Source organism: Labrus bergylta, chromosome 20 (genome assembly GCF_963930695.1).
Source record: "Labrus bergylta chromosome 20, fLabBer1.1, whole genome shotgun sequence".
Classification (NCBI taxonomy): domain Eukaryota; kingdom Metazoa; phylum Chordata; class Actinopteri; order Labriformes; family Labridae; genus Labrus; species Labrus bergylta.
Window position 1 is genome coordinate 13261777 of NC_089214.1, and position 15328 is coordinate 13277104.

A 15328-nucleotide genomic window follows, 5' to 3' on the forward strand; every position below is an offset into this window, starting at 1 on the left:
CTCCCTATTGCCCCATGGCTTCGTTTTAGCTCAAAGTTCACAGCGGGAGGAGGAGGAGGAGGAGGATGAGGAGGAGGAGGAGGAGGTGATGGGGTAGAGGGATGGGAGGGAGGGATAAAGAGGAGGAGTGCTGACGTACATAGAGCTTAGTGGGCAACTTATTTAAAGCCCACAATTTGCATCTTTACAGACTTTAAATGATGGCAGCAAAGGTTTACAAGGCACCAGAAGTCACAAATTGAACTGATTAAAGAAGAAAGTGAAGAGTTAAATGAGCATGACATTATCTTAAACCAGTGGTTGTCTCATAATCTTCCTGCAGGCTGTGTGTAATTGATTCTTCTCCTGCATAAAGCCTTTAGTAATTGCTCCGACTCGGCTTTAAAGCTGATGGTAACCCAACATTAAAAATGCATTTGGCGTTGTCAATAGAAGCACTTCCACTATATGCATATGCTTTAATAAAGTTATTAGTCTATTATGCACTTACTGTGTGAGCCAAAAGTAAGTGGGGTGCCACATTTTGAAATTAAAATCAGATTATACTAATGAATTCGATTAATGCTGTCAGTGCAGTGATAATCTTTGCAGATCTGATGCATCACCTGCACAATATCTTCTGCTAGGCTTATTGGGCAGGTTTATAATTAATTACTTTTTAGTAATTACTGTATTAAAGTGTTACTATAGATGACTGCACTTACAGTATGTCAGGGAAATTGAGTAAACTGAATGATTTTAAAACGAGTCTTTTTTTTTTTTTTTTACACTCTCAGCTGAACCGATAGATCGATAACACTTTCCACATCTTTCTCGTTTTCCCTGCATGCATCACAGCCTTTAGATTGATGATGCCTCAGCCGTAGTGCGCCTATAAGGACCGTGCCACCACTCATATTATAGTCCCTGTATGTCTCTTATACGTGCACATGTGTTCATTACTTTACACTCTGTGTGTGTGATAATGTGTCTCGCGCTCGAGAAGATTGTGCAAAGATTCACACCCAGGTTCATCAGTTTAATATGTTCTTCTTAATATGTACTTCACTTACAGTATACTAAGTTCATTAAGTGAACTAAATTGATTCAAACGATTCATAATCTAGTCATTTTGTCAATATTTGTATTGATTCTTAGCTGGAGCTATGGATCAAAAACACTATACCTTGCTTGCATTATAATCACATGCTCCTCTCATAGTGTGCCTGTCCGCACCAGCACTCATGTTTCAGTCCCCATATGTCTTTTAAACCTGCACACGTGTTCATCCATTCATGCTTGCATGCCTGCATGTGTGTGTCTTTTTTCCCAAAGTGTTTACTAACATGCCTCTCAGCTCAACGGACTGGAAAACCTGAAGGGTTGATGTGATGTATGTGAAAAGAAGTAGCAGGTCTTTATGTGTGCTTGGTGATGCCGCAAGAATGACTCCCTGTGGGGAAAAAAAAAAAAAATCTTATCGGGGAGTTTAGGAGGAGGGTGGGTGTTTCTGTTCGGTGGTCCATAATGCAGGCATCCATACATATACAGCCCACATACGTATATCTTTTCATCTGAGTGAATAGCAGAAACATATGCACACAATTATTTTGGTTCCAAGGAATTTCTTTTTTCTCAATTTTCTTTTTCTATAATAATATCTCTCACACACACACACACACACACACACACACACACACACACACACACATCGTAGGACCAGCATCAGCAGCAAGGCTGTCACACAGAAGAATGGGGATGCTCTGACATTTAGCGAACTGGATACTTCTGGGGATTTATTCTTGCTCTGACATTCTGTGAAATCTGCTCTGAAAGTGTGTGTCCTCGTGTGTGAGTGTGTGCCTAGGTTTATGAATTATTATTTTTCATTTCGAGCGAGTGAGAAAGACAGTGAGGGAGAGCAACACCAGCAGCGGCAGCATCACCTCATCCCTGTTGCGGTCAACCTTGAGCTTCTTACAAAACCCACCCAAAAGAAAGAGAAGACACATAGTGCATGAGAACCCATCCACTGTGCCTCTTACTCAACATGTATTGAAGATGAGAGGGGAGGAATAAGTGAAGAGCAGAGAGAAAAGAGAGCCAGTCTGTGATACTTCTTTACTTATGCAGTGAATGAATAAACTGAACCAAGGCCATCGCAGAGAAATGAACATGTTTAATAATGCATGCTGTGTAAAGCAGCCACAATCCTTCAAAACATACAAAAGAGTTTCAGCTGAGTCCTTTCAAGTATTTTAACGACCACTGTCAAATATATCAATTGTTATATTTCAAGACAGCTCACAAAGACTGATGTTTGAGGAACCCAGGAGTGGTTACAGACATGTTAGCAACATGGCTCTATGGGAATAAGGATGTCGACCTGTCTGTTAATGGTTTCTGGGTGAAATACATAAATTACTTATTATATATCAGAATCATTTCCTTGAAAACTCTTACACAGACGCATGCACCCCTCGGACTTTGATACAGGGTAAACTTGGTGAAATGTTATTGTTCTTATTGTTACCATGAGTATGTTTGCTTGCCCAGTTTAGCCTTTAGCTCAGAGACCTGTGAGCGTGACTGGACTGAAAGCTTGTTAAATTTTTACAGCTCACCTGGTAGAGCGTGTACCGTTCAGGCTTAAACCCTTGATGTCGGTCTGATCTGACCCGGGTCCCGTGCTGTACGGCAGTCCCTTCTGGTCTGTCTTTTTTTACAGCTTGAACTTTCTTATGAAAAGGGGAAGGCAGAAAGGTCAAAGACGAATCTCTAAGAAACACCAGTTTTATGACTGAATGATTCCTCCATCTTTCTCAGCTGATATGCAGCATTAATGATCATTCTTAAATCCCCCCTCGCCATTGCACCTTATTGTACCTTTTGGTTTATTAGCTGACCCTGTAATTCAAATTTATTTTACCTTTTTGAATATGAAATGATATTCTTGGTCTTTCTATAGCGTATATGGTTCTCTTCTACAGGGTGGAAACCCCATTTGCATTTGAAGGACATGTTTTCCTTTCCCTCCATTTGGTCACAGTGAAAAGATGAAAGTATTAAGACCCTGGCTGACTGTAGTGAATTTAGAACTACTGAATGAAAGTTCATTTCATGCATTATTAAATGAAATGAAATGAGCATATAGCCGACAGGAAAAGATGAACAGTACCATTAAAAAAAAAGTTACAGTTAAACTGACCTGACTCAGTTAAACTGGTTTACAGCAGGTTGTTGTTCTGCAGCACATACAAAAAACAAAGATTTGTTATTCTGATACTGGGAAAGTTGTGGGCCCTTAATAATTCAACAACTTTGAGATTTGATTAGATTACTTTTGTGTCTGCAGACAGAATTGTTTGCTTATTGATGAATGTACTTAAGGATTCCATTTGTATTTTTACAATATTCAAGTTGTAATATAACTGCTTTTTTGGTCAGGTGACTTTAGTCAGTGCAGTTTTCATCTCAGCGCACATTTTCACCTAATTAAAGAATAAAAAGATGCTTTTTCATGCATGTAAACTACTTCTCGACTCCATAAACCTACTGTTTCAAGTCATATACCTTCAGCAGAGTCCTTCAGATGTCAACCATGACAGTTTTTAGGAAGCTGAAGGGGATCAAGGATTATTTCTCGCCATCACGACAAGGCATTCACCCCCTGATTCTACAGTTATCACTGGTTACAGAATATTACCTTGTTGGCTGAATCTCAGCTCAAAAGTCTTCAGAGATACCCGAAGACTGATTATTTAAAGTGGACACTGTGGAGTGTGAAATGGATTTTAGTAAACATCACATTGCTTGACAACTTGATATACTCTCAGGTTATTCAATGTTTATCCATTTGTCACTCTGAACTGTTAAGTCTGCACAAATGTTTCCCTGCAGATGAGAAAAGCATCCAATACTCTGCAAAAGCAGGATGATTTCCTCTCAGCTCACCCGCCTCCTTACACCTGCACCTTAATCAACAGCTTGCCGACATCCTCAACAAGAACTAGAAACCCTCTACTTTAAAATTTATGACCCACGTGCCAGTCTGCCACTGCATTGCAGAGGAGAAAACAGTTTAGATTGTCTTCAGCGGTTCCCTCTGCTCTCGCTCTGAGCTGGTATTCAAGTTGGATGAAGTGTGTAACTCGGCTTCACCCAGTTGGGGTCCAAATGCAAATTTTGCGCCTGATTGAGCCAAAATTCGCTCCCATTCTCAATGCTTTTTCTCTTTTTAGCCCCGCAGTAAATTCTTGCAGCTCTGATGCACACAGGGTGTACAAAGATAGAAACGCGACCATGCACGCATAACACACACACACACACACACACACACACACACACAGTGTGTTAACATGTCAATTCAGGCCAAGTAACAGCAGGAAAGGATCTTTTTGGAGACTTTTTTTGGAGTTCACACACACACACACGCCACACACACACACACACACACACACACACACACACGCCCCACACACACACACACACACACACACACACACACACACACACATGCACACATGCACACACGCACACACGCACACATGCACAAATATCTGAAACATGGATTTTATTTGTTAAATTACCCTCTATTGGAAAGATTTTGATCAATCCACAATTACCGAGCTCCTTCTAGCTACTGTACCCTTGAACATACACATCAATAAGAACACACATGAACGCACACACAACACTAACACTCTATCAACCAGGTGTGCCTCCACATGTCCCTGCTTTAGGGGCTTTACGATTAACTGCTGTAATGTCAATCAGTGGATTCTGGTGGGTTTGCACTGCGGCAGGCGGATCAAAGATTCTCTGCTTTAATGTACAGTCGTTTCATCGCTTTCATCTTCTGCTGTTCTAACACTGAGTTTATCATTACTACAACAAGGCCCGCTCTATTTCCTAACACTTTAACGACGATAGGATTTCTTAAGGATTACATTTTGAATGTGCAGGGGGTCTTGTTCAAGATATCAACTAATTTGCATATTACAATAATGATAAAATCTGGGTTTTATTTTCTATTTTAAAAATAAACTTTGCTTATAAAAAAACAATCCCAATTGATGATGGACATGCAACATTAATTATTCCATGGCTTAAAATGTGAAACATTAGCAGGTAGGTTCACTGAAAAGACTTCAAGAAAACAATATATTGTTTGAATTGTACTAATATATTTTCAAATGTAAATAACATATGAACATATGTCCCACAGTACACAACTTACAAACACTATGCTGCATCAATGAAAAAGATGTTGACCTCAACAACAATTCAACATTGACTATATGTTCCACATGGGAATCAAACCTCAGTCTCTTGGATGGGTGTACCATGTTTGCTTGACTCATCTATTAACCCTAATGCCACATCTGACTGCAGTAGCACATTAAATCAATACGTTTCAGAAAACCATTAATAGTCAGTAGGGAGTCACTGATGTTGCTTTGGGCCACTGGCCAAGCTGATGTATTTGACGATCTGGGAGTGAGAATGGCCAGTTTCCCCAGCATCATAGCTCCTTTTGTCTTTTTAATTGCAGTGCACAGAACTTCAAATTAATGTGTTTTCCTATAATGTTAAATACCCACGTGTAGTATAAGAAAACATTAACAACACCCCGTGTGGTTTTAAACGGGGTTCACTCTGTTTTTAAAACATATTTTCTTTACAGTTTAATTTCATTCGTTATGCATGGAACTGTTCTCCAAGGTTTTTCAGTGCACTAAAAAACCTAAAGTTAAAAAGCCTCAAGATTGAATTGTTTGATTGGAAGATGCTTGTATAAACTTTTACTGATTTCTGTGGCTTTTTTTGTTTTTTTAATTAGCAATGAATATTCTAATTTTTCCACTTATTCAGAGATGCTGCTCATGCTTCACAACAGATTGTCTTGTAGCGTTTTATCATTAAACCATCCAATCATCAGATCTGTCCTCATTGCTTTAACATTTTATTAGTTAAAGTTTTTTTTCTGGTTTCGAAAATGAAGAAGTGAATTCAGATGTTAAACCATTCAAATAAGCAGGCAACCACCACTGATTGGTTATAGCCAAGACATTTGCATATAATTACGTATTCATAACACAATAGAGTTGAAAAGAGTGCTGGGCGAACCTCAGGAAGCTACAAGCAAAATGCATTGTTCACTTACAATAAAGTTAAGTTAAGTAACTTTTAGTCTACCACAGATTATTGATTTATTTTTCATTGTTTATTCCTGCAACCATGCGCATCTGAGAAGGTAAAGGCTTTGTACGGGGTTCCCTGTTGGTCATTTACAATAGAGTTTAGTTTGCACCAAAGCTGCTTCATCACATTTCTTTGCAGCCGTGTGCTGGTCAGCGGTGGGTTAGCTGTGACAGGTGTAGCCCTTAAACACCACACTGAGCCGCAGAACAGCTGCTGAGAGGGCGATGCAGAGTTTAAAAACAAAACAATGGTTTGGGCTTTTTTGGAGGTCCATGGAATGTCATCATCTTGATTACAAACATTAATTCAGTGGGAAGGAAGAAAAGGAGCAGAAGAAATGTGGTTACTCTGAAAAACAACTGTTAATGAATACCTAGCAGAAAGAGAGAAAGAAATAAAGGATTAGAAGGGGGGAGACTGATTAAAAGAGAGATACGAGGGAGCCAAGTGAATAAGTTACTCAGTATAAATAACAGTGTCAGTCAGAAACACTGTATTCATTAAATCCACGTCCCATGCTGCCTTGGTTTTTAAATCACACATAGATTTGATTGGTATTCAGCTGTGTGTGCTCTGTTCCCCTCTGAAACCCATTGTACCCTAAACACACGCTGCAGTGACTTATTTACAAAATCAATAGTTTTTAATTCAAGAGTTTGCTCTCTTTCGAACTTTCAGCATCCAAAGGAACTTTGTTGTTGTTCTTAATTTGATTGGATCAAAGCGATAAATCAAGTTGGGGAAAAGAAGGGGCTGAGTTATTATTTGTTTAATCAGCATGTGAAGTTTGGACAGGAGGTGTTCAGGAGATGTAAACCAACTGAACAGATTGTACAGGAGACCTGCTTATCGGAAGTTGACAGTTGTTATTATGTGCACAGTGCACTATTCCTGTTGAGGATTTAGAAGACAGAGGGGAGAAAAAAAACACATATCTGTCAGGTTAACAAACTTCAAACTGCAGACTTTGGTGAAATTCTAGCCAGTATGAAACAAATTCTAGCCAGTATGAAATAATATTTAAAATTGGCTTGTGTGTAAACATAATGACACATAGAAGGACAGCTGTTGGTTTAGTGTTGAACTGGTCAAACATGGGTAGAAGTTAAATACAGCAGGAATAACAAATGAATCAAATGATCAGTTGATCAACGAAAATGGAACGTGAAAATACACTACACGAAACATTCAAATAACAGATATAATATACATATTGTATAACCAAACCAATATAGTCAAAAGGAAGGAGTGCAAAATGTATATTTGTTGAGTGAGACAATCAGCCATCACAGTGCAGGCAGAAAACATCATATTACTGCACAGAATTTAACTTGATGGTGAATCAGTTGTGCATTATACACTTGTGACCTTACATTTTTAAATAGGTTTTTAAAAAATAATTAATTGTCACAATAATAATTGGTGAAATTCAATCCATTCTCTGTCTCTATATTTAACAAAGAGTTTGCCTCTTTACTCTTGTTTATGTCATCAAATTAAATGTTGTTGATGTTGGACTGTAGGTAGCAAACGCTCTAAGATTATATTTATATTATTTTATTTTTAATAAATAAATAAATCAATCAATCCTTATTTGTATATCACCAATTCATACCAAGACATCTTGAGATGCTTTCCAAAAGAGCAGATGGGATAATATGCAGGAAGGATTTCTTTTCTCATTTGTATTCCTCGCCTTCCTGTTGTCCAGACTTCTTTGCCAGTGATGTGGAGGTCGGCGCAGGCGGCGCATGAATGAGGACGACGGTGGTTGAGGGACGACACAGTCCGATGGTGGTGGCTGGGCGTTAATTAAGCAATTCAGGAAGTAATCATCAGATTCAGAGACAAATGAAATGATAATTTTATCCCTAAAGTTGACCATTACTAAATGCCTGTTTTCACAGACTTCAATCATTTCAAGTTCAATAATTTTCATTAAATGACCAGCCTTGGTGAATAAATAAAAGTGTGCAGCCCTCCTTGTCTTGAGGATGAAAGCGTGAATATAATGAAGCTAACCTCAGGTTAAATGAAAAATGAATCACTTCATCTGAAAAGTGCCAGGAGCCAATAACGTGTGCATGTCTGTGTGTTATAGTGTGTGCGTGCATGTGGGCTTATTTTAGTGAGTGTGAGAGAGAGATAGTCTGATGCTCCCTTTTTCATATTCATGACTGACCATGTACCTAATCAGTCGCTCATTTTCTCATTCAGTTCTTCCTATGTTGGACTCTCAGTAGCAGAAGGATTGCAGTTTGGGGACGTTAGCAGTGCTGGGAATTCTCAAGGTCACTTTGTAGGTTATATTTCTTTAAAATGAACAGCCAAAGAAAATGTCATAAATATAGCTCATGCCGGGAGTCATCTCTGACATATTAGAAGCTCAGCTCTTGGCACAGAATGCTCTTTTAAATGACAAATGCAAACATCTTCATTTGCATTTACTGTATGTCTAAGAATATTTGTATGTTAACATACTACATGCATAAAAATGTGCAGTGTAGCTCATTGAAAACCTTTTCAATAAGGTGCACAATACTGACTTCATATATATGCAGAGCAAGTTTAAAGAATGCACTTTAAGTTTAAATAAAGCCGCATATCTTTACTTTACAACTAGTTTTGATGATGCAGATAATGATGAGAAGAAAATGATAAGTTTGCTCATGTCCAACAGCAATTGAGACAACAATGTCCTTACAAGGTCAGTGTCAGAGCTTAGCTTAGCATTGATATCTTTTTTTCAACTCTACATTTAAAGATGCTCCAAAGTGCTCCAACAGGATTAGCTCTCTCCATGCCAACTCTTTGTAATTGAATGTTAAAGGGTAAGATGACTACCTGAACACACAGTTTTGTGACTCAAGAGGGTACTTAGCTTTTCTTTCTTATTAGCCGTATGTACCTTAGCCGTACCTGGATGACCCACATGTATCTCCTGGTGGATGAGCACAGGCTTTCATGTCTTATTAACAAAGATGTGAGTTAAGGCAAAGTATTCCATTCATGACAGCCCCCCCTCCCCCCCGCCTCCTTTTTTTTTGTCCTTGGATATATTTGTGTATATTCACCCACTCATTGAATTAAAAAGCCGGAGCTAGCCTCTATAACTGGCTGTTCATTAGACTGCATCGCAACACATAGAAAGACAAAATGGAGCCTGATCTTAATCAGAACTGAAGGAAACGATTACCATGAAACAGCTCCTTGCAGTGATTGAGATGTAAACACATGATGCATATATTTTGCCTGCTTATATTTTGGATGTTTTTGGTGAAACAGATGCTGCAGAGGAATCTCTATTATAATGCTTGGAGGTTCTTTTCCATTGTTATAATTTGATCAGGGGTCCACCGTTTCCCAGCAGCTGTGACCTTACATATGCATCCAGAATATAGAGCCTCCTTTTGATCATCTCGGTGTGTGTGTGTGTGTGTGTGTGTGTACGTCAGTTTCTGCAGCGTGCATATGCCAACCGCTGCCCTTCAACCCTCACACTCCTCCCCCATACACACACACACACACACACACACACACACACACACACACACACACACACACACACACACACACACACACGGTAATTCTCACATGACACTGTATATGAGATGGTTTGTTCATCTTGGTAATATGCTGCATCTAATGATGCATATGAAAAGCAATCAGTGAGGCAGCAGAGGATCTGCTTGAGGAGCAGAGTTAATAACTTGGGGAAGCGGGAGATCGCAATGCCCCCTCTGGCTCCACAGACACACAGATACTACACATATTGCTCACAGGAAATACACAATTACAACTCCTGTAAAATGAAATGAAATATCCATGTCAGATTTGGTGGTTAGTTGTTTGGATGCCCGGACACAGTCTGTTATACATCTGGATCTGTTTCTTTGTCATCCATGTGTCCTTAATGCAAGTATTGTCAGGTTGACACACAAATGCTGGCTTATTGTTTCTTGTTTCTGTTTTTTACACATCATACGCTGAACATGGCATCTACTCTGTAGGATCAGTGAGAGCAGTGTATAGCACCTTAAATAATTTATCAACCATCCTTCCCACTTTCACACCCCTCCTGTCACTTGATCTCTGCTTCCCGGCCTTCGTTCACGTCTTACTACAGGTAAGGTGTGACCGCGTAAACATGTTTTAATGTGTTACTTAAGCTCCCCTCCTCGTGTGCTTTATTTTTATATACATAATTGACACAAGTGGAATATGTACTAATGATAAAAGGTTTATGATCTAAACACAAAACATTACATAATTTATTGTAGCCTCAGCCTGTGGTGCTTTGCTCAGTCAGCACAAATTGTACGGAGGAAAAGCCCATGTACATAATTTATGTGAAGAGTACAGGCTCCGGATAGCAGAGCTGCTTTGCTGCTTAAAACCCTGATTAACAGCTGATATTATCTAGTCTCTCTTTTCCCTTTAAATGTTAAACTCTTACTACACGCTGTAATCTGCAAAATATGGGTGAATTCCCATATTTGATACACAATCAGTTGTATGCAACTAATGCCTCTGATTTTATTTTATTTTTAAACAAGCTTGGGTCCGGTATTTCACTCTATTACCCTCGTGGTTCATAGTCTTAACAAACCTCAGAGGTGTTAAGATAAGTGAGTCTCTCCTGCTTTTCCCTCCCTTAGTTTAAACTTTCATTTTTGGACCAAAGCCCCAGCAGCTCTCTAGTATAAATGAGGAGGATATTCATTAATGTCCGTATGTGTGCTCTGACTGTGAGATCTCCAGCTTGGGATCTTGAATTGGGCAACTCTTAATGCCAATTTCTTTTCATTATCCTCCTCATCATAGCTCCACATAGCTTCTGTATTGAAGGATGTAAGGGACATGCATGCCGTGCTCTCCTCAGCTGTGTATGGACTGATGTAAGCAAACAAGGCATGACAGGTCCTCCCAAATTGAAATGTCAGCCATCACGTTAATTCCACTGAGAGGGGAGGGGGGGGGGAGAAGAGATACCGGGGAAGTATTTTACCGAAGATTTGACCCCTTCCCCTTTTCTTCTTTTAATCGTCCCCCCTCCTTTTTAATTTGTAATTATCCACAGCATCTCTAATTATTCCGCATCGCCGTCCTTTGCCGTTCTACCTCTCGACCAGACGCTTACCACCGTCTCCCTCTCTCTCTCTCTCTCCCCCTCCCTTTTCCCTTCTCTCTCTCTCTCACTCTCTCTCTCTCTCTCTCTCTCTCTCTCTCTCTCTCCCTCGGTTTCAGCGAGATGAAGCAGGAGCTGGCGGAGGAAGGCAGCAGATGCTCCATCCTCTCCAAGCAGCACCGCTTCAACGAGCACTGCTGCATCCGCTGCTGCTCGCCCTTCACCTTCCTTCTCAACCCCAAGCGCCTGTGCCTGGACTGCCAGTACAACGTCTGCAAAACCTGCTGCACCTACAACAACCGGGACAAAGCGTGGCTCTGCTCCACATGCCAGAAGGGCAGGTTAGTGTTTGCATACTCACACACATTCACATGCACACTCCGGAGATTGAGACGGGGGGAGATTGGAGTAATGGAATGAATGGGGACGGGAACATATGTGGATTGGTAAAGGGGAGGACACTGAAGCAAGGGGGGAAATTGGAATAGAAAAAAATTGATTGGGCACATTTAAAGCAACATAGCAGTTTGAGAAAAGAGAAGTGGTAAAGCATGACAGATGTGAGGGAAAAGCTGAATGAATGAAAGGGAATGCATGACTTTTAAGAGAGGCAGCGCTGTGAGGGTGGATGCTGTTGGTTTATGATTTGCATTTGAAACTCTTAGAATAATTTCTGGTGGTAAATACCTGCTTTCATCTCTGTTTCCATTCCTTGTTATCATCCCTTATAGTTGTACAGCGAAGGGAGGAGAAGAATGGGACATTAAGGTGGATGATAATGAAAAAGCGTGAATATATAAGAGGGGAGGAAATTGAGGGAAATAATGTGTTTGTTGGTGTGTAGACTGCTGGAACAAGGCAGCAGGATAGGGAAGCTGCACAATTATGCATGTAACCCCAAATTCTTGTTTGAAATCTTTTGTTTTCTAGCTCATTTTTTTGCCTCCTCCTTTAGTGTCCCCAATTTATATCCCTGCACACAAAGTGGAAGTCAGGGTTTTGTAGAGAAGAGGGAAAATATGGGGAGGAAGTACATTTGTTATTTATAGAGCAAGACAAAACAATCTGATGAGCAGAAGAGACTGGGGAACCCGCTACAGCTGGTTGGGCTTTGAATATTCATGTGAGGCTGTTTACACATGCATGTCTGTCAGAAAGCCATGGGAGTTGTTCCAGAGCCCGGACTCTCAATAGGATGAATATTGACTCTATCAGTCCGAGCATCAAGGGGTGGGAGCTGGAACCACTCTTGCACCGGAGTGTGTGAGTCAGTCACCGGGACAGATACATAGCAAAATCAATTGTGAGCTTGGAATGTTTAATCCACAAAAAAGCGTGATATGTACACAGATTTTTATGCTGTATGTATGTATGGCTTTAACCTTTGCGTTTAGTCTGTCATTTTTTCACCTGTGATTCTGATTTTGGTTATTATACCTTTTTAAAAAGTCAAAGATAATACTCCACAGGTCATTGAGTGCTATTAAGAAAGAACGTGATAAAACAAACAAAAGTGCAGGTGTGCTAGTGATGCACTTTGGACTTTTTTGTGTGCCTGTGTGTGTTAAGGCGGAGGTGCAAAGGATTGCAGAGCATGACAAGGCTGTCCAAAAATGAATTGCCCCTCCACTTAGCCTTATTTCTTTCCCTCCATCCTCCTGCTCCGTCTCTCTTTTTTTTTTTCCTCTTATTGATTTTTTGCTGTTGGTGTATTGAGTTAGACCCGCTGCCCTGCGTCTCTGTGTATGAGACAGGAGGGAGAATGAGAGACAGTGAAGAGGAGGAGGGAGAGGAGGAGGAGGAGGAGAAGGAAGGGGATGATGGCAGTCAAAGAAGGTGGCAAGGCTTGCATTGATCATCTCTTCCCTCGCACTCTTTTCTCTCTGTGTGTGCCTGAGGCGCAGTCATGTTCTCATTAGGGGTTTAGACTGAGTCACAGATGGGCCTGATGTCACAACATTTCCGTCTACCAGAAACATATAAATACAGCACTTTTCATTAGCGCATTAAAAAGGCTCAAATCTGGTTTTAGCGTGAATTACTCTCTCTCTGGGTGGAGCCGTGTCATTTGGAAGAGTGATTTACAGCTCGCACGAGTGTTGAGCCAGAGGCTAGACAGGTCCTGGACAATATTTTGGAAATAGTTATTAGTCTGCTGTTGAAGGGGATGATTGCAAAAAAATGGCCATTTATTTTTTGATTAATAGACTGAAGCTGCTGGGAAATAGTATGGTGTGAAGAGGTGAGGAGAGGAATGTTTGAATTAAGTTCTGGCTAAATGTCAGTCATCCACATCAAATAATTAAGCCAAATTCTATTTACATTTCTACGTCACTTCCTATTGATTGAAATAAATACAACATGTTTCTTATTCATGTGAAAATACAAATATAAAAAAAAACTACAATATGAATTCATAAGTAATCAGCCTTTGGGTATTCCGTGTCCTCCAGAAAGTTATTTTTTTAAAGCATCTCTGAAGGATTTCTGATGAATCAAAATGCAAAAAAAAAATGCATTTGTGAAGAAAAACAGGCCACCAAATGGTCGCCGGCTGTCCATCAACATTCACAGTAGGGCGGCCACACTGCTCACAAGTGTGATCCGTCAAGGGAAAGCAGATTTGTAATCACCGCACACATGGACACACTCAGAGGCTAAAGTCACCCACTCGCATATGGATGCACATAACAGTGTAATAAATGCATACACATTTACATGCCTGCAACAAACAGACAACATGCGAGAACATTGATTATATGTCCACAGATTGCATCAATGAGCAGCTGTAGTGAGATGGACGCGGGCATTGACTGGCTGAATGTGTCAGTTTTTGTTAATTGATAGGAGATGTGTGCACATGGTCTATAAAAAAGAGAGTGAAAGTGAATCAGCAGGTTGGTCATAACACCCCACTAGCTCTGTAATATACACACACACACACACACACACACACACACACACACACATGCACACACACACACACACACACACACACACACACACACACACACACACACACACACACACACACACACACACACACACACACACACACACACACAAACACATCGAATACAGCTTTCCCTCATGAGTGTGCGGGACAAGCATGATCACTCACAGCCTGGTGGAATTAAAAGCATCATCAGCCCACAATACACAAGAAACACAACAACAAGAAAACAAACACACACACATTTCTACACACTTAATCGTTTGATGAGAGAAGTCCGAACATTTGTAAAAACAAACTGTAAAGCTTTTTTTCCATTTTTTTTCTAGTTCTGCCTACACACCCGAAGCAGCTGTGGAGAATGTTAAAGGGGGGAGAAGGAGATGAAGGGAAATGAAGGTCAAGAGTGAGAGGATGTGGGGGGTAGCAGGATGAAAATATTAAGAGAGGGGCTTAGAGAGGAGGGAAGTGCTCATCCCAATTACTCAAGATTTGCAATGCCATTAAATTCTCCCTTTGTTATGAATGTAAAATTAGAGTACTCCTCTTTCTGTTTGATTTCTATTCACCTCTTTCATTTCTTTTGCTTTATTTTTGGTGCTGTCCTCTTTTGTATTCTCACACTCCCTCTCTCTATCTGAGAACTCTCTATTTACAACATTAACATTTCAGCTACAGTTCAACCCTCTATGTTTAAACCTTTCTCTTCCTTTCTATACAGCCATAGAGTGCACAGTATATAGTGTGTGTGTCTGTGTGTGTGTGTGTGTGTGTGTGTGTGTGTGTGTGTACAGAAATAGCAACACACTAAAGGGACAACCTGTTCTTACTTATGTATGGATTTCATAATCTCATTCTAATGCATCACTGCAAGGAGATTATGGCATCTGCTGCAGACCTATACCATACATATATACAGCCCACACACAAACAGGAGGGGCTGACAAACAAACACATGGACACTGTAAAACACATCAAAGCACACACAGTCTAACTGAGCATTTTAAATCAATCTTTTTTTTTTTTATATTTCAATCAAGGGGATTGAATTCTCCATGTACGGA

General features: G+C 40.2%; 1 protein-coding gene across 3 annotated transcripts in view; it reads left to right on the top strand.

The window, feature by feature from the left end:
- The window catches only part of myripb (myosin VIIA and Rab interacting protein b), a 117315-nt gene that overhangs the window by 44197 nt on the left and 57790 nt on the right, over positions 1 to 15328 (top strand). For all 3 annotated transcript variants that reach the window (XM_065948938.1, XM_065948939.1, XM_020653043.3), the window contains exon 3: positions 11431 to 11652. In XM_065948938.1, coding sequence (XP_065805010.1) covers positions 11431 to 11652 — 222 coding nt within the window. The remainder of the gene's footprint in view (positions 1 to 11430; positions 11653 to 15328) is intronic.